Source organism: Panthera onca, chromosome B2 (assembly GCF_046562875.1).
Source record: "Panthera onca isolate mPanOnc1 chromosome B2, mPanOnc1 haplotype 2, whole genome shotgun sequence".
Taxonomy (NCBI): domain Eukaryota; kingdom Metazoa; phylum Chordata; class Mammalia; order Carnivora; family Felidae; genus Panthera; species Panthera onca.
Window position 1 is genome coordinate 95387459 of NC_138343.1, and position 20912 is coordinate 95408370.

At 37.6% G+C, this 20912-nt stretch overlaps 1 protein-coding gene across 2 annotated transcripts in view; it reads right to left on the reverse strand.

The window, feature by feature from the left end:
• The window catches only part of ATG5 (autophagy related 5), a 130058-nt gene that overhangs the window by 52052 nt on the left and 57094 nt on the right, over positions 1-20912 (reverse strand). For both annotated transcript variants that reach the window (XM_060616291.3, XM_060616292.2), the window contains one exon: positions 2971-3065. In XM_060616291.3, the coding sequence (XP_060472274.1) occupies positions 2971-3065 (95 nt within the window). The remainder of the gene's footprint in view (positions 1-2970; positions 3066-20912) is intronic.

Below are 20912 nucleotides of genomic sequence, written 5' to 3' on the forward strand. Positions count from 1 at the left end.
TAATTTAACACCTTAAATTAAGCAATTATGAAGCACTCACAGTATCTGAGAGACTGTGCTAAATCCTACTACACAGATTTTTTTTATCCAATCTTGCCTTCAAAGATAACACTAACATTTTGAGGGTAGTAGTGTATCCAGAATGCTAGCTAGATCAAGAACTATCTAACTTGGGCAAAGCACCTGAATCTGTCTTGGCATAGATAGAAAGGCAAGTTTCAGACTGTCAAGTCCCAGGAGGAAAGGAGTCAAGCCACCTGACCCAGTCCCATTTGTCCCCTCCCAAGCTTGGCCCTAACGTGGGCTGCTGCTTAAAAACCACTTTTGAGGGGGGCCTGGCTGTCTCGGTCAGCAGAGCATATGACTCCTGATCTCAAGGTCGTGAGTTCAAACTCCACATTGGGTGTAGGGCTTACTTAAACTTTTTTTTTTAAGTTTTGAAATCCACTCAGAAAACTTAAGGATTACTCTGTTACTGTTTTTAAAATGTACTTTAACCACCAATATCCATGAAGAAGTAAAGCAGACTCCCTCTATGAGATTATGGACTACATGAATCCTACTCACTAAAAGTATTATACTTAGAGTCCATAAAATCTGGCTCCATTTTGGCTTTTCTCTATGGAAGAGCTAAAGCATATCACTCCTAAATCTAGCTCTGCAGAAGTTTCTCTTATAGAATGCCTAGGTGGTCAGTACAGAGTCATCTAACGTGAGACATTTCTTCTCTCAACATAGCTAGGCTTCCTGCCATCTTTCTTTCTCACATCATTTTATGCAACTATAGGACCTCTTCTACTTGCCCACTGTCAAACAGAACAGTGTCCAAAACTGCTACCAGCCCTCTTTTCAGCAGGTGGCTTTATTCCTTGCAACACAGAAAAGACTGAGGCTTTCCCATGTGAGCAGCAATAATTTTTCTCGTTCTTTTCCTTTGCAGTTCTCTGTAAACCTCTCCTCTGCCAGGTTAACCTTTACTGTGAATACCAATCCCCAAATGCTTTGCTCCACACTTACTTTCCTTCTTATTTGATAAAAACATTCTTCAGCCTAAAGACCTAAAAATCTTTTCAGTCCTAGCCTTCCCATTACTTTATCCAAGTCTTTATTATACTGTGGATGATCTGTGACTTATAATTCATTGTCTTTAGCTACTGCTGAATAACACTTTAGGAAGCAGCTTTATGAAAACTACTATATTTTTACTGTGGGGAAGTTATAAAAAAACATTGCCCTACTCCTTATAAATGAAGCCACATGAGAAATTTTTCCTATATAATGCCCAAGAAAGTTTAGCTTTCCCTAATGACCTAGTAAGTTTTCATTTTATGTATGATGGGGAAAAAAATGTTATCACATTTCTTTCCCCTTGTTTTGGATACAAGGACACTCAGAGTCAAATCTGCAGGTCAATTTTAATAAACTTGAGTATCTCACTCAGTCAAAGCTTATATAATCTCACGCTGAGTTTCTATTTTTTATTTTCAGTGATTTTGATTTTAAATTCTTTTCTATTTTGTGATTATAAATTCTTGTACATTCCCTCAGATTTTTTTTTTTTATGATGCATGGCTCTGACTTCAAATTCTTTTTTGTTTTGATTATATATTTGTATAAATTGCTTCAGATTCTTCACAATTCTGGATTATGCATAAATAAATAAACTATGGTATTTCCAAACCCACTGTATAATATCTGTGCTTGACAAAGACTTGTGGAATTTAAAAAAAGAAAGCAGAGATGTGTGGCTAACTAGATCATCTGGTCTTATTCCAACAGGAATTTTTCCCATTTTATTTCTATTGTACATATTACGAATCCATGATCTAAAAATAGCCTATCTGCCATTATGTTAATGAAATCAATGAAAAGAAACCTTATTTAAATTATTTCATTCTTTGAGTGTAGTGGGCTTTTACTTGCTTTCAATTAGATAATTTGTTTTCCTCTTTAATACGGTTATGTGATTGATGGCTCTTTAAATATTTAAAAAATACTACAGAAGTAACTACGAGTAAAGACTGTGGGATACTGAAAATGGCTACCAAGGGGAAGTTATGACATAATCTCTCTGAGTTTGAATGGAAATCTTGCTAGATTAGAGTCCATGTCTATGATATTATGTTCCAATTCCTATCCCCAACGACTTCTTTGTGATAGTAGGTAACTCACTTTCTGGAATACCATTCACTCAACAAATATTCACAAAGTATTTGCTATACGTAAAGCACTTACAAGTTTTAAAGTACTCTACAGAAAAAGAGTTTCTTTACCTAAGAAATTGTGCTACAAGGAAAGCCTACTATCTATTTTGTTGTACAACACTAAAGCCTCACTGTTAAAACAAATAGGTCGATTCTCTTTATTTGTGGTAGCTACATTTTATAAAAATCACTGCAAACGCTAAATCAGCAAATATTTGAACCACTGTCCCTGGGGGAAATACAGGGTTGGGATACTGTGAGCCTCTGGTCACAACACGTTCTTCAACTGATCAACACATAACCTTGTTTTATGTGTGTTTCTGTTTAAAGATGACACTTTAGCACTGCTCTTGGGAGCAATTTTAAACAAATCACCAAAAAAAGCACAAAAGCATGAAAAACATAAACTGGGAAAAGAACAGAAATAAGAAGGTATGGCATTGCTGAAAATGTGCATGCTGGGCAAACCAAATTTTTTGAAGTTCCACACATGTCTATGAGCGCACTGCTGAGTACTGACTCTGGTCACAGATAAATTTTAGAAAGCAAGCAAATATTGCAAATAATGAGGATCAACTGTATATGAACCAAATATCAGCGTGGTTTCTGCTGTGATTGTCACCAAAAGATAAAGATCTGGGAAGATCGACTAATCAATACTCTTCAGTTACTATGCCAATTTAAAGAGTTTTGGATTACACCACTTCAAGAAGTAAGATGTCTGAGGCATTCACAAGCTGGTATCATTAAAAACACTACTTCCTACCTGATATATTCTAAAAGGGATATAACGAAATCCATTTTCTTCTGCAGGATATTCCATGAGTTTCCGGTTGATGGCCCAAAATTGATCAAATCTGTCTGTAATGATAAATTATTTATTATTAAAAATGAACATTATAACTTTAAAGCCTCACATAAAGAAATGAGTTATTAAAAATCCTTAGATGTTTCTGAAAAGGTTTCATTTACATATTATTTCTTAAACTTATCTTTCCATAACTAAACATAAGGCAAAATATAAAATTAATTTTGTCTACATTATTGCTTCCTCCTCCTAGATTTTTGCATAGACATTTTATCTCATAAAAGAAACCCTGAACAGGTTATGACTACTTGTGTTATCAAGGCAAAATAACATCACATAGGGATGAATGTCTAGATTCCCTTGGTCCTATTCCTACTGTCTAAACTGTTAAAGGACAACTTCAAGTGATCTAAATTTTAACCAGAACTTATTTAAAGAAACAAAGCCAAAACACCAAACACAATAAACATTAAACAGCAAAAAGACAAAAATACAGGAAAGGGTTTGAAAGAAATGTGGAACCGGTAGTTAAGAAATAACTGTCAACTGTAGCTTAATCTCAGAGTGATTAAATAATTCCTTTTTAAAATTTTCAGGCTCAATTAAAAAAAAAACCACTTTACTGAGATATAATTCACATACCATAAAATTCACCATTTTAAAGTGTACAACTCAGTGGCTTTTAGTATATTCAGAGTTGAACAACCACTGTCAGTATCTAATTTCAGAACATTTTCATCCTACCAAAAAAAAAACCCCATACCCATTAATAGTTACCCCCTTTCCCTCTCTTCCTATCGCCTAGATATCATTAATCTTTATTCCAGACATTTCATATAAATGGAATCATCCAATATGTTGACTTTTGTATCTGTTTTTTTTTCTTAGCTTGTTTCCGAGGTTCAGTTATGCTATAGCATAAATGAAATTTCATTCATTTTTATGGCCAAATAGTACTTCATTGTATGGAGATCTATTTTTTGTTTTGTTTTGTTTACCCATTCATCAGTTCATGGACATTTGAGTTGTTTCCCTTTTTTTGGTTACTATGAATAATGCTACTATGCTATGAACATTCACATACAAGCTTTTGTGTTGGATGCAGATCTTCAATTTGCTTGGAAAACTGAGTTCTATGACATGCTGAGTTCTATGATAAGTGTTTAACTGCTGTATGATAACAATATTTTCAGAAACTGCCAAACTGTTTTCCAAAGACGATGCATTTTACATTCTCACCAGCAATATATGAGGGTCCCAATTTGTCCATATCCATGTCTACACCTGTTATTGCCTGGCTTTTTTATTAGAGTCACACTGGTGGGTCTGAAGTGGTATCCCCGTATAGTTTTGACTTGTATTCTCTAATGACTATGTTGAGCATCTTTTGTTTACTGGCCATTTACATATTTATTTTGGAGAAATGTCTATCAAATCCTTTGTCCCCTAAGTGGGTTGTCTTTTTATTGTTGAGTTGTAAGATTTTTTTTTTTTAATGTGTTCTGGATACAAGTCCCTTGCTGATAAATCTACACAAATATTTTTTCCCCATTCTATGTGTTGTTTTTTAAGTAACTCCTATTGACTTACCCAGAATCCTACCTTAAAATTATTTTTTATACTCAGAAATTTATCTCAGAATCAGATCTCTGTAAAGCACATGAACAGTACAAGAATTTGGGATCAGCTTGGTATTAAAGCACATTCTCTACTACTAGACTCATCTCAATCCAATTTACTGCCAATCTGTCAATACTGTTTAGGCCATCAGACTTCTGTAAGAGAATAAAGCTTAGATGCTTCTCGTATCCCTGTCCTAGAGGACTGTGACAGTCTCTAGGCCTTCTCTACTCTCATCCTCAACTCCGACCTGGGAGTTCACACCTTATCAGAACAGGTATGATAGGTAACTCAGAATCCAGTTAGTCCAGCATAATTTCACAGATGACAACGGAAGCCCAGGTTATGAGTTTCATGAAGAACCAAGACCAGATGCTCAGTCTTCTGATTCAAAGCCCACAACCATTTCAACAGTTGCAACCACAAAACTGCATTAATGCTAGGAGTAGCTCCTTTAACCACAGTCCTTTCATATATGAATGAATTATTCTTTCAATGCTTTTTTAAAAACACCTTTCTATCATCAAGTATCCAGAAAGAATGTGATAGTTAAATGAAATGATTCTTCACACAAACCTGAAATTTTATGCACAACCTCATCATCAAGTCTCTAGCACCTGGGAAAGTGCAGGCATAACATATGCTCTTGGGTCAAAGAATGAACAAGAGAATACTATACGCATAGCCTTTTATTGAAAACATTTTGGGTTCCAATCCCAGGTATACAACCAAATAGCTAGGCGAGTAGAGACAATCAATTGAAAATTAACTAATTCATTTATAGATGAAATAAAGAGGTTCACTTAGTTTCTGATACCTCTTCCAAAAACAAAATTTTATAATTATTTGAGATGCCTTCTTTTATTGAAACAGAATTTGCTAAAAATCACAAGCAACTTTATGAGACAGAACTGGACTGTTTCTAACAGTGTTTTTTAAAGCAGTGGTTCTTAACCAGGAGAGATTTTTGCTGGAGAAATTTCTGGTCGTCACAACTGTTTACGTGTGATACTAGCATTTACTGAGTAGAGGCCAGGGATGCCGCTAAACACACCACAATGCACAGGACAGCACCCCCCCAACCGAGAATTATCTGACCCAAAATGTCAATAGGGCTAAAGGAAGGAAAGCAAACACAAACAGTAAAAAGTACAGACAGGTAATTTAGTAAAAAAGTTTTTACATACCTATATGGCAAAAAAAAGAAACTGGAAAAAATGAACATCATTGTGCCCATTATCAACTTAATGACTCTCTGCTTCAAACTCACCCTTTCGTGGATGTCCTGCCATAATGGACACAATTGAAGTATTTCCACTCTGACAGCTACATTAAGCTTTCTCAGTAGAGTCCTAAAAGGTCACTGCCAGAGAAAGAGGTTCCTGTTTGCATAGGCACACTGAAGACCTCCAGACCCTGTGAGCCCCTGGTTTCCTCTGGAGGCCCACATGGGTGGCCTACTTGCAGCTTCCCATAGAGCTGCCATTCTGTCTGCATGCCCAGTCCACTTGCTGCTAGTGGACTGTGCTCCAGGTTGTCCTGACTGCCCAGTGACTGCAGACTAGCTCCAGTCTGGGCAAAAGAGTGAACTTCTCTACTAGTCCAGTGGACTGATCTACACCCTTTCCAACAAGTTCTAAATCCAGCCTTGGGGAAGAGGCTCTATGTAAGTGTGACTTTCCTCCCTTAGCCCTAGAGTACCATATGCAGTTTTCTTATATCTTACAGTCACTCTTTTATCAGAGTTTAATAATTCTTCATATGAAACTTACCCTGCTTAACCCTCTGTGTGGTTTCTATCTCCTGACTGGACTCAGTCTGATACAACTATGTTTAAAAGGAATAAAGACATAATGAAAGATCTGTATTAATAGTAGCTTTTAATCTTCTTATAAAACTGTTATGTTCTTATGTAAAACAGGTATTTCCTCAACAATACTAAAAATATTCCAACCGAGAATAATCTTTTATAAGCCAAAGTTATTAACAAGAAAGATACAAATAGAAGGAATTAAAAGAAAATCAGTCCTGACACTGAGTATATAACCAATCATCATTCACACTGAATTTTGTAATATCAGTATCTCTTCCAACCCCTAGTCAATAACTACAGTAAAGCTGGAGTTAGGATGCATTGCTAACTTTCTACATAATAATGAATCAAGAACATACTGACCTGTTACCAAGCAACACTTTGAATATAACTATGCCATTAGTTATTATAATTAAGTCATAAAAGTTATTTATCAGTCATGAAAACAGTACCTACAAGTTAAAGAAGCATAATGGTCTTTATTTGTTTTTTAAACGGCCCTTATAGGTAAACATACATCAATTTCAAGAACTTTCAAATTAACTCAGTTCTAATTGTAAAAGAAAACCAACAACTGCATAGTTGAAAATTAAAACTAGCAGTCACTTAGCCTATTCGAAGAATGGGAGAAGGGAAGATAACATCCTTCTTGCCAGAGCTATTAGCAATATGGTAAGTCAGTTTCTGTTTTTTTAAACTTAGCTTACTCATTTAGGAGGGCTACAAAATTAAGAATCACATAACTGAAGGACTGTCTTACAGAAAGTGAATCTATTTTCTAAATAAAGACATTAAAAATAGAATTCCTCAAGATCCTGGTGGCCACCAACTTTTCTTTCTTTTTACTGAATTAAGCTTCTACACTGGTCTTAGGAATTTTTAAAAGTTCAGGAAAAACATTTTTTATTTTATTATTTTTTTAATGTTTACTTATTTTTGAGAAACAGACCGCAAATGGGGAAGGGGCAGAGAGAGAGGGAGACACAGAATCCGAAACAGGCTCCAGGCTCTGAGCTGTCAGCACAGAGCCTGACACGGGGCTCAAACCCACAAACCATGAGATCATGACCTGAGCCGAACTCAGGCTTAACCGACTGGGCAACCTACGTGTCCAAGAAAAAAAAAACATTTTTTAAATCAAGTATCTCCCTGAGAACCTTAAAAAATAAAGTTTCGTATTCTTTGTTCCTCACATGGGAAAAACTATAAGAAAAAGTGGCAGTTTTAAAGGTTGTATCTGTTCTTCCACTTGAGCTTTATGAGAGTTAAGAACTCAAGGCAAAATAAGTTTTAACATTCTAATGTCACAAATAATGTGTGTGTCTTAAAGCCCCCCCAGAGACATGGAGGGCATCTAAGGGATTGCTATTCAGCCTCGATTCAGCAATATGGTATGGCTGGCTGGGACCCTCACACTATCGGCAACGAGTGAAATGGCCTCCACCTGCATACACTATCCACTTCCTAGTCTTTTAACATCTGTGATGTCAAAAAGGACAGACTTACAGCATCCCAAATAAGTGTCAGATCATCACAGCACATAAAACACAGACTTTAAGCTTTTCCTTGAAGAGAAAATCAAACAGTGGAAAATCACAGCTTCACAAAATTATGCACTTATCGACAGTATAATTCAAATCAGTACTACAAATGGCCTTGTAATACATGTAGTGTTTTGACCAGAGGCTTTCAAAATATGTAACAGACAGTATATCCAAGTATAAACCTATTTGAATTAATTTCTTCATATGGAATATGGAAACACATTTGTAAAGCAAAACAAGAGTGGAAAAAATTAATAATTACTTGGTAGGTTGCCAAATACATGTGCATTAAATAGGTGACCAGTATCTTGAAACTCATTTGTCTTCCAAGTCAAGTCAAATTAAAAGAATCCTGGGTTAACAGGTGTTTGGCTGAGCCATGGCAGGGAGCATCTCTCCACAGTAACACATCCACTGGTGCTTGGATGCTGCTCAACACAATTTCTGTGAACCTTTCTCTTTGAGGTTTAAAGGTCCTGAGCTAGATCTGGTGAGGAGGCCCTAACCAAAGCAAAGAAGCCTTGGAAGGCCTTCACGGTCCCTGAGAATCCATCATGAAGACAGACAACAGGACCAGATGGCTGGCGCTGCATTAAGGCTGAGAGGAGTGCTGGTCCTGGAGAAGGCTAATCCCTAATCCCACACTGAAACACCCATCTTGGCAGGAAGACTGTACCCTAGGGAATTTGTTGTTTGAGTGAATCAAAAGAGTAATAAAACCTGGATCTCAGGAAAATTTCAACCAGGACTATCAACTGTCTTAGAATAAACTGTGAGGAGACATGTTCTCTGCTCTACAACAGAAGTGCTACTGTCTAGGCAACTGACAACAAGGAGGGTAATCAATACATATATATTGACAGCATGATTTCTTTTCTCTGTATTCACTGCCACAACTTTTCATAAGCACTGTCATCTCTCACTGAACCACTGTGACTGCCTAATTGGACTCTGTCCTTCCACTTGTATCCCTGCTACATAGCATTCACAGTGGTTTTTTAAAACATAAAGCAAATCACACGAATAATTTTCCAACCATGTTTCTAAAGGGCCACAAGGAACAATGCTTTATGACATACTTTAACAATACGGTTTGTGAAGTACTAGAATCATTACTTAAAACTCCACTGAACCTCCTTATTGCCTGCAACAAGGGCAGACTGCTCCCTGCCCAAACTGCATGCGAGCAACGGTAACATCTTTCCCTCTCACCCCCTGGCAACACAGCCACTCCTGAAGTCTTCTGAGATCTCACTGCCCACCAATCTGTTTACTTACTCAGCTTCAAGTCATGAGATTTTTCTTTCCTGTCCCTAGAAAACACCAAGCATGTACCATCTCATAGTCTGGAATCCTTACCTTTCTAACCTTCACATATGAGCTGCTGCTTTCTCATCATTCAAGTCACAACAGAAGTACCACCGCCTAAGATCCCCTCAATTAGAACTAAAGCAATGTTCTATTTTCTCTCTAAACACTTTTCACTATTTAAAACCACCCAATTCACATGTCTATTACTTCTTGTCTCTCTCCCCCAAATAAAATATAGGTTCCATGAGGGCAAGGCCTTTTGTCTTCAGCTCCAGAAAGTTCCTGGCACAAAGTAAATGCTCAATGTTTAAGTGACTAAATAACTATCTGACTGACTGATTTAGGGGAATGGGGAACAATAAAAAGAAGGAATCTCTAATGTAACATAGCATGGTGGGAAAAGCAGACACTTGAGCCACACTGCATGGGTTTGCCCCCTAGCTTGGTCATTTAATAGCTGCAGAAGTTTGAGCAAGATACGTTCAAACTTTGTTTTCTCATTTCCTATGAATGGAACTGCCTGTAAAATGAAGGCATTAACCATACATATTCATAAAGGCATTCCAAGACATAAATTAGTTAATACACGCAAAATACAACAGTATCCTGCACAAAGTAAGTACTACATTTAAGTGATCTCTTAGGCTGCTTCAGAGTCAACAAGAGAAGACACTGAGCTTCCAGATTCAGCAGCAAGGTGTGTGAAGTGTCAAACCCAGTATGGGAAAATGGTTCTGCCAAAACCCCATCATCACAAGACTGCCGGAGCACTCAGTCTGTCTCAGGACCAGGAAGTTCACACCACTCACATCCAACTCTGTGTGAGTGCTGCCTCCTGGAGTTACGCAACTGAGTGGCCTTTGCTACCCAGGTGGGGGATTAAAAGCCATAATACAATCCAGCTGTAACACTTTATAATACCAAATTCTCCTCATGACCCCTTTTGCTTCCTCCAACCATTTCTGCTACCATATAAGACCTATCTTCTCACTCTACGGAACAATTTAGTCATCATTCACCTTCCATCAATTTCAAGTGCATTAATCTCCAGCCATATCATAAAATGGTGGTGGGGACAGGAACAGTGGTCCAAGAACATCTAGGTAAACATCTAAGTCCTCAAGTCTTAGCAGGTCAGTCAGAGTTCTACCTCTACTATCTGTAAGATCTAATAACAATTCCTCCTCATCCCTCCTTCTCCTAACATGTCTTAAAATATTATGAGAGAGGGGATAAGCATGGTGGGGGGAAAATGAGGTTTCTCGTTAATCTGGGAGGATGAGAGACTCAGATTTGTTATACTTTACAGCACAGGTCTATAAACAGAGACAGAAAAAACTAGTTACTTTAAAAATGGCTTAAAATATGCTGGAAATTAAAGAAAACTAATCTTACTAGGAACTGGAAAAAGCAGACTGTAAATTTTAATTTCAACATCACAATAAACTATAACTGCAGGTTATAACATCTCTAATGTATTCCAACAGTTAATCCCAGTAATTGACTTTATTCTTAAGTAGACAGAATTCAATAACTGTATTCTGGCCAATTAAGAAAGTTTATTTCATATTTATTTTGAAATTGGGCCAATGATTACATAAAAGGGACTGAAAACTCAAAAATTTCATGATGCTAAAAAAAAACTTATTCTATGTGCTCATGTTAAATATAAAAAAAAGAATGATCTTCAATTATAATTAAGTCTTCATTTAATCTAAAAGACAATCTTTAAAGTAGCTTGTTTGCCAGAGATTTACAGAGCTGTAGCACAGTGGTAAGCCAAGAGTAATTAACTAAATGTATCCCTGTGTAAATCACCTGTAGATTTATAACCAATAATCTGATTTATTAGCTTTCAAAGCTACTGTAAATTGAGAAAATGTTCTTCCTCTTAGGCTAAATTAAAACTTAGCACTTTCCTAAAGTCAGAAGGCCAGAAACAAATACAGCAAGCTCATTTTCACTTCAGAGAACACACTAAAATCCTAAGACAAAATCAAAAATCTATTTTAATTTTTGAAAGACTGGCAGAGAAAAACATACATCCATTATGTTCACCATATCTGTGCAATGTTTACTACACAGGATATTCTGTCTTTATTCTAATGCAAATCCTTTGTGCTTTTGATGAGAAAAATTCCATTAATACTCACTGACAACGAAAGCTTTAAAAAGGAGGGGGGGGGGTAGTGGGGGACACCATGTTCAATGCAACATTCCTCAGCTTCAGCTGCTCACTTCGATCACCTGGGTTTACAAAACTACAAATGTCAGGGACTCACTCCAGACCACTTATTTCAGATGCCCTGGCAACTGTAATTTTTGGAAGCTTTCAGATGATTCTAATATGAAGCCAGAGTTAATAACCCCCAGATGTAATGGAAAATACAATCATTTTAGAATCAGAGGTCTAGGTTCAAATCCTTGTCCCATCTCTTACTAGTTCCGTGAGCTCATTTCCTTCTTTTCAAAGTTGATAATGTTTACCTAATTCATGTGAAGAATTACTGAGATACTACATGTAAAAGTATCCAGACCTAGGACATCACAAGAGTTTAGTAAATGTAATATAATTCCAGGTAAATTCTGTTTTATTTGAAAGCCATCTAACCTCTCAACGTGAAAATTATCCCTTTACAAGAAGTTCCTAACTTGCAAATGGTTCATTCTACGAGTCTCCAGTTTAATTCTAGGCATGGAAGAGAAAAGAAAAGGTGACACAGTGCTCAAACAAGTTTTTACTCTGTAGCATCTGCACAGAGTTAAATCTATCAAACTATCTGCTCCTATCTATGTACTTCATTAAGTACTGAAAGCTGTAAAGAATTAAAAAAAAATAAAATAAGTACACAATAGGTTCTGTCCTTCACTTAATATGTAGTTGGAGAAGCCAAACTGACACATGTAAAATTATCACAACTTCTAACAGGTCTGATGTGTCCTTTATCTTGCACTGGCAGTGCTTAAGGGCCCAAGTCCTCTCCACCCCAACCCCATGTCTTTAAAAGGCAGATGACCACGTGACAGACACGTAAGTAAAAAGCATGCTAAAGGCAGGCTGGTAAAGAAGCAGTATTAGGGGCGCCTGGGTGGCTCAGTCGGTTGAGTGTCCGACTTCAGCTCAGGTCACGATCTCACGGTCCGTGAGTTCGAGCCCCGCGTCGGGCTCTGGGCTGATGGCCCAGAGCCTGGAGCCTGCTTCCGATTCTGTGTCTCCCTCTCTCTCTGCTCCTCCCCCATTCATGCTCTGTCTCTCTCTGTCTCAAAAATAAATAAACGTTAAAAAAAATTAAAAAAAAAAAAAAAAAAGAAGCGGTATTAAACAACACAACACACTGAAGTAAAGCTAGAGTGAAAAGTTGTGGGTTCTAATTATAGTAAGACCTCAGAGATGGGTTTTATTAGTAAAAACATACTTGCACAGAATTTAGCTAGGGTTTTAAAAACATTAAGAAAATATTAAAACCCTATATGGGTTTCATGTTGTCTGGTTTTCATAGCAGCTTACTGAATAGTTAACCTCATTTTACACAGGAGGAAACTGAGGTTCAAAGCAAGTAAATTATTTACCTGACATCATCCAGCCAGTAGACTCTCAGGGATACAATACCATATCACAGAAAACTTTGAGTTACATTTCTATAAATAAGAACACTGCTTGCTCGGTACTCCAAGTTGAGTATATTCAATGACCTATAATTAACAGGAATCCAGGAAATTATTAACAAATGAAATGTTTATGTTATCAAAAACCCCAGAGTTTTTGATAGACTTCAAAGTTTCAGAGTTTTGAAAGACTTCAAAACTCATAGAAGTGTCAGGTATAATAGTTTAACAATTCTTGTCTCCTTTCACAGTTACAGATGACAATACTGAACACTTAGCAGCAGCCAGTGCAGAAATAAATACTATTTGCTTCAACATGTTCATGAAGGCACAATTTTTTCAAAGAATAAGGAGATATGCACTGTGATAACCAATGGAAAATGTCACTCAATTAGGAACCACCTCCTAAAAGAAGACAAGGACAATGATGTCTGAAACTGGAAAATTCAATCATAGTTCAATTATTAGCTACTAGGATTATTCAGGTGGCATTTAATACAAAATTAATTATAACTCATTCATTGCCAAAACAAAGTTGATTCCTAACATTATATACATACCTTACAAAATAGGGTGCACCTAGTATTTTATACATTTTATTATGTCCTATAATGAGTTTAGTTTGGACTAAATACTATTATTTTAAATGTATTCAGTAGCTCTTAGTGACAAGTCATATATATAATGTACCCTACAAGGCAAACAAATTAATCAGGATTTCTAAGAATCCTAAGGGTAAAAATGAGAATAGTTACTAAATGTGAAATTATTCTAGCAGTGTTTCTAAACTTACTGATTTATAAATCAAATATTTAAAAAAAAATTTTTTTTTTAACATTTATTTATTTTTGAGACAGAGAAAGAGCATGAACCGGGGAGGGTCAGAGAAAGAGGGAGACACAGAATCTGAAACAGGCTCCAGGCTCTGAGCTGTCAGCACAGAGCCCAACGTGGGGCTCGAACTCACAGACCGCGAGATCATGACCTGAGCCGAAGTCGGACGCTTAACCGACTGAGCCACCCAGGCGCCCCTATAAATCAAATATTTAAATGCCATATGGTATTCTTTTGAGTGTAGTAACACCTGAAAATAAATTATTATAAAAATATGGGTGAGAAAACTTCTAAGTTTAAAGTTTTTCCCCTTAACTCAATAAGGTTATGGAATTGTCTTCTTTCTCCTCCTACTTCCTAGAGATTAGAGAGCACTGACTGCTCTCTCATCCAACCTCTCCTTACATTTTGAGTGGACAAATATCAATACTTTTTATCTTGTAAAAAAATATGTAAAAGATGTTTTCTCAGAGTTTTTAAATCCTACATACAAATAATTTCACCTTGGGGTGCTTGGGTGGCCCAGTCGGTTAAGGGTCCAACTCTTGATTTCAGCTCAAGTCATGATTTCATGGTTCGTGAGTTCAAGCCCCACATCAGGCTTGGCACTGACAGTGTGGAGCCTGCTTGGGATTCTCTTTCTCATTCTCTCTCTCTCTCTGCCCCTCCTCTGCTTGCTCTCTCTTTCACAAAAATAAATGAACATTAAAAAAAATTTTTCACCTTAAAATAAATGAAAAAAAAATGCTGGCTAACAGCACAATACTGTAGGGAAAAATCTGAGGTGTATATTAACAAAACCAAGAAGCTAGTTTAAGAAAAAGAGCCATGTTTTTGTGGCTCTTTTTCTTGTTTAGCTTTCACTATGGCTTAAAGCTATTCAAAATGAAGTATTTTTGGTTAAATATTTTATGAAATCAACTCCAATTAAAAATACGGTTTGGGGTATTTTATTGATATCCGTCTAGTGGGAAAGAAATAAACTATATGTCAAAAAAGCCCAGGTATCAAGGATAGCCTTAATTCTAAAGGGACCCTGTGGCAAGAAATGCTTATTATACAGAAAGATACTCTGAAGATAATAATCAGGACTTGAGGGAACACACTGTATCTTAGATGAAAAAATTTGTTTATTTTGCACTCACTTGTTAAATTAACTATTTCTATTCTAGTTTTGGGGTTAAAATCTTGCAACTCTCTGCATACGAATTAAAATACTGGCATGGTTTAATAATTGTAAATGTGATTTTCACATAAAAGAATTTCTGAATCTTTGACAGTTTCTACAGCAATCAAAGAGAAGAGACATGACTAATAAGAAATTAGCACTGCTGTACAGCTATAGTCACTTCTCTGGTTCAGACAAGAACATCTCTAATATACAGAATTCTGACATCCAGAAGTCATTACCACAGTCACTAACCAAAACTGGTCTGCATTGGCAGACACAGAGTAAACAGAAGGTCAGGGGAGTGGGGAGTGGAAGAGTGGGGGAGAAGGGGCTTGAAATTCTGAAATTTTCAATAAAGTTAATGTCTAGGTCTTTGTTAAAAAGTTTGGGGCACCTGGGTAGCTCAGTCAGTTGAGTGTCCGACTTCGGCTCTAGTCATGATCTCGCGGTTCGTGAGTTCGAGCCCCACGTCGAGTCTGAGCTGACAGCTCAGAGACTGGAGTGTGCTTCAGATTCTGTGTCCCCCTCTCTCTCCGCCCCAACCCTGCTTATACTCTGTCTCTATCTTTCAAAAATGAATAAACATAAAATTTTTTTTTTTTTTAAAGTGCATGAAAGAGGTATCTGGAAACAGGTAACACACTGGCCAGTAGCAATTACAACTTGTTAAACTAAAATGTAAATCTGGCCATCCAGACCCTACAAAGATAATGAAGGAATGGATCAGAAACTAGGTCGATTTAAATGAGAGGGAAGAGAGAGGAAAAAAGGGCTAAGATATGCAGAACTAGATCAAGTGAGATCAAGTGCTACACAGTGGAGAGGGGGATGAAAGGAGGCAAAAGAGGGAAAAGGAAAAATATAGAAGACACGTTATTTAAAAAAAGTCAGCACTTCAGTCTTACTGAAATGACAGCATACTATTGATTCATTTGTCACTTAACAGTCACTACAGCAAAAATACAATGAGAGCCATCCAAAAACACGTAGGGCTAAGCTTACAATAAGAAGTTCACATGGTTAAATTTATAGATAAGAAGAGTTAACTGGTTAAAATATCTTTAATTCACTTATATGCCAAATTCCTTTTGTTCCAAATATACCCTAAATGAGTCCCTGTAACAACTGAGCATAATAGTTCTCAAGGGTTGGGCTGGTGAAACAGATGAGAAACTTCATCAACGGGTTGGCCCAGGCTATGAACCTTCAAACATATCCTGCAAGGCTGCTCTGATGACAATGATAATTCATGTAAAGTACCCAGCACAGAAACTGGGTATTCCATAAGTGGTCACTGCTACTCTGAAGGAAAACCAGTTGTATCTATCACTTCTCTCTAGAGCAGTGGTTCTCAAATGGGTCAACTTTGCCCCCAAGGGAATATTTTGCAATGTCTGGAGGTATTTTTTAATGTCATGATAGAGAGTGGGGAGTACTATGTTACAGGCATCTAGCGAGTGGGGAGAAAGACCAGGAATGCTGCCAAATGCCCACAAATGCATAAGACAGCTCCCTCCCTGCTGCTGCCCCAACACCAAGAATTATCCACTCCAAAATATCTATAGTGCTAAGGCTGAGGAGTCCCACTCCAGTGCAGTGGTTCTCAAACTTCAGTGCATCACCATCACCTGGAGGGCTTGTGGATCCATAGACTGCTGGGACCTTTTGTTGGAACCTAGAGTTTCTGATTCAGTTGGTCTAGGGTACGTTTCTAATTAGTTCCTAGGTAATGCTGATGCTTCGGACCCAAGTGTCTACACTTTGAGAAACAGTACTCTTAAGAAAAGTGATAAGGACAAAACAAAAAAATGTTAGGAAAGTAAGTACCTCTGGGTTTTCTGTTCTCTTAAGTCATGAAATATCTTAAGTTTCAAAATAAAACATTCACTTAAAAACAAAATAAGTTGAACTGTATATGCATATATTGTGTGTGTATAAATTTTTTCCAAGAGAAACCATGCTGTAAATTCAAATAGTAATGACAGGTCATGGCTCCAACAGTGAAAATCATTTATGAGACAGATGTTTGTTTGCATTTCCTCTACATGGTGGAGGAACAGCTTCTTAAACCTTTCCACACTTACATTATAGGAAAAAAATGATAGTGTGTTAGCAGGTATAAATTTTTAGAAAGTTTTTTAACTGGACGAAATATAAACAAAAGAGATGATAGAGCAATCATTTCATTGTAGATGATTTGAAATTATACTTAAAAGCGCATTAAAAACTAAATTTTTGTGTTCCTATAATGCTAGGAATTCACTAAAACATTTTCAATTATTATTCAGAGTTTAGATAATTAACCTAGTCATATTGATTTATCATATATCAACTGCATCTCATGTATTCTCTACCACCAATGAACGCTGGGACAGATGACCATTCACTGTTATTAATGGACTGTTGCCAAAAACTTTTGTTAGGATTATCTGTAGGATATTATGAAGTAACTGTCTAAATGTTTTCACCAAGTTTTATTATTCATGATGTTCACTGCCAACACTACCCAAAGAACTGTAAGAGGCTATGATCCAAATTATTACCAAATGTATTTATTCATTGGAATCATGCAATTCCTTGAGTAATCTTTCTCCAAAAGCCTAACAAAGTATCTGTATAGCTTTATATTAAAACGCAAATACAAAACCTTCTTAGATTTCCATCATTATTTTTAATTGCAGAAAGTAGAACACTGAGAGACTGATTTAAAAGATGTAACATAATAGAGTAAAAAATGCCTGACTGTTTCACAGTAAAACTTAATTGAACGCTCAAGCAGGTTACAAACTTGCTTTAAGCAACTTTCTCACAAAGTTGTAGATTCTGGAGTGCCACACACACAGCTTTAGGCTGAACTTACCCACCTTACTGTATGGCGGGCAAAATACTGGAAATGACAAAGTCAGCTGTATGCCGAAAGGAAAGCACACAATGGTTAGTGGGTATAAAGAACTGCCAAACATCAGGAATACATGCAATTGCTCCATAGTTCACGGCCGTGTATCACTGGGGACACTGACTTAAAGGACAAATAATAAAGATGGCACCTGTAAAAGTAAACGAGTAGGAAATGACAACCTGCGGCATTCAATGCAAACTTATTAAGCCGTCTCCATCCACTGCCACACACGCACAGTAGCAATAACTAACTCTAGCAATAGCTAACGCAACACAGCTCCACATGAATGTCTCAGAGACATCTCAGATTTTCAGCCTCAAAGCTGACCTCCTCAGTTAGGGTTGGTTCCCCGCCCCAAACCTGTTCCCCATCTAGTTATTTCATATCACAGTATAAAGCAGCACTATCCATCTAGCTGTCCCAGTCAGAATCCAGAAATGATTCTCTCCCTTTTTTTCACCCCAACATTACAGCCAATCTAACAGATTCTGTCCATTCTACCTCCAGGATAAACGCCAAATTTACCGGCTTTTCTCCATTTCATCTTATACCTGGACCTACTACTACAGCCTCTCCACTTCCAATCTTGGCTCCTTCTTTTCCATCCTCCATTCAGCAGCCAGAATGTTCTTACATCCTCTTTGTATCTCATCACTCTCCCGCTTAAAAATTCTCCAGTGACTTCCCATCGCAGGTAACATCTAGATTATTTTCCTTGGCCTATACAAGGCCCTGCATCATCTAGCTCTTTCCCATCTCTCCAACCCCACCTCATGTCACCCTTCCCTCGTGGTCACTATTATCCACGACACAGTGGCCTTCCTCCAGTTCCTTAAAACATACCAAACTCTTTGTTGCCTCGTGCCCTTGAAGCACGCTATTCCTGAAGTGGCAGTTCATTTGTCCTCATCCTTAAGACTTCAGGTTAAATATCATCTCCTAAAAGTGGTCTTCCCTAACCACCTTAATATAAATAGGTCCAATCCCTCCCGGTATCCATTCTTACACTTTGTTTATTGCTTCCAAATAGTGTAAAATCAACTGCCAAAAGGATGTTTTGTATCCCAAGAGACTTATGAAAACAAGTAGATACAAAAGAGGGTCATTTTTGCTACACAGAAAAAAACAAAAGTGAGACTATAAAGGTAGAGGGAAAATAGACAAGAAGGCTAGAGAGAAAGAGGTATGCCAGAAAAAAACCCTTACATTATCTGTAATTTCAAAAAGCTACAAACAGGATTATATTCTTTGAAACTGCCCAGCATTCTCTCACCTCAGGGCCTTTGCCCTCGATGTTCCCTCTGCCTAGGGAGGTATTAACCCCAAGATAAAGCATAATGCTGCTTTGGATCTTTATTTAATGTCACCCAATCAGTGACACCTTCCATAACCATTCTATTTAAAATAGCAACGCCCTATCCCCACACAGTTCTCTCTCACCTTTCCCTGTTTTATTTTTCTCCCACAGCGCTTATCATCATATGACACATGAAGCATTTTACTTATGTATATATGCTTCTTGTCGGTCTCTCCCACTAGAATTGTGGCTGCATAAGGGTAGGAATTTCAGTCTGTTTTATCACCAACATAGATTCACTAACTACTTGTTCAATGAATTAGCGTGAAAATGATACCCATAAAATACGGACCAAGTTATATAGCAGGAATTAATTCGTTAACCACACTGCATTCAAAGACATGCCTCTGAAAAGAAAATCTGTTATAGTCTTACTTAAAATCTTTCAGTGGTCCCCTATCTACCCCACCTCACTCTCTAGGGATTAAGTTCCGTATCATTAAAATAGCCTATAAGGTCCTGAATAGACAGGGTCTCGGCTAACTTGCACTGTCAGGTCTCTGCCTAATTTGGACTGTTACCTACTAGCCACTCTCGGTCTTGATCACCATGCTCTCGTCAGAATGGCCTCCCTGAGCTCTCAGAACTTATTAAGCTCTTTATTGCTTCTCTGCCCAACCCGGTCATTCCCTGTGCCTGGAACACTTTCATCAAAACCACCCTGCTTTCTATCCCTTCCTCTTTCCTCCACAACTCAAGTTATAAATGTGATAATTATTTAAAGGCTATCTGCTTAATGTCTGGCTCATCTAACAGACTGTAAGCTCTGAAGAAAGGACTCTGCCTGTCACATCCACACCAGGGGCCCCTATGCCTAGTGCAGTGCCAGGCACATGACAGGTTCCTGTAATTGGCTGAACCAAACTACCAGGATCTGGGCATGACTCTCCTATAATGAATGTTGTTTGCATGCCTTCATTAAATATCAGAGTATAAAATCTATGAAGAATATAAATCTATAAACAATATTTGTGGCACTGCATGAAAGGATAAAAATTCCTATAAACTGAACGTGGGGGAGGGACGAGAAGTAATAGAGGAAACAGATTGGCCACATATTAGTAACTGCTGAGGCTGGGTGACAGGTATGTGGGGGCTCATTATACTATTTACTCTGCTCTTATTTACACAATGTAAACTCAGTGTTCTCACAAGTGGTAAAAATCTGAATTTTGCTAAAGACAAACAGAAAGCTTACCAAATATCAACCTCTCGTTCAGACAAAAGGTGCAAGAGAAGTACTTATGCCTCCTATTAGGAACCTCCTTCCATACCACCTACACCTAGAACAGCATCTGACACTGTAACAACATAGAAATTGAAGCTTCAAGATACAGAGCTCAATCTTAAAATCTCTTCTCTCTCTGCTTTAGTACTCTTTCTATGACACCACACTTATTTCTGGAAAGTTACCTTCCACTCAAGTCTTGCTTCAAAGGGACAGGGAGGGAGAGGGAAGAAGGGAAAAGGGAAAGAGGGGAAGAAAGAGAGGGGGAGGGGAAGGGAAGAAAAAGAGGGGGAGGGGAGGGGAAGAAAGAGAGGGGGAGGGGAAGGGAAGAAAGAGAGGGGGAGGGAAGGGGAAGAAAGAGAGGGGGAGGGGAAGGGAAGAAAGAGAGGGGGAGGGAAGGGGAAGAAAGAGAGGGGGAGGGGAAGGGAAGAAAGAGAGGGGGAGGGAAGGGGAAGAAAGAAAGAGGGAGAGGTAAGAGAGAGAGATCATCAATAGTAAATCTTCTTCCAAGAAATCC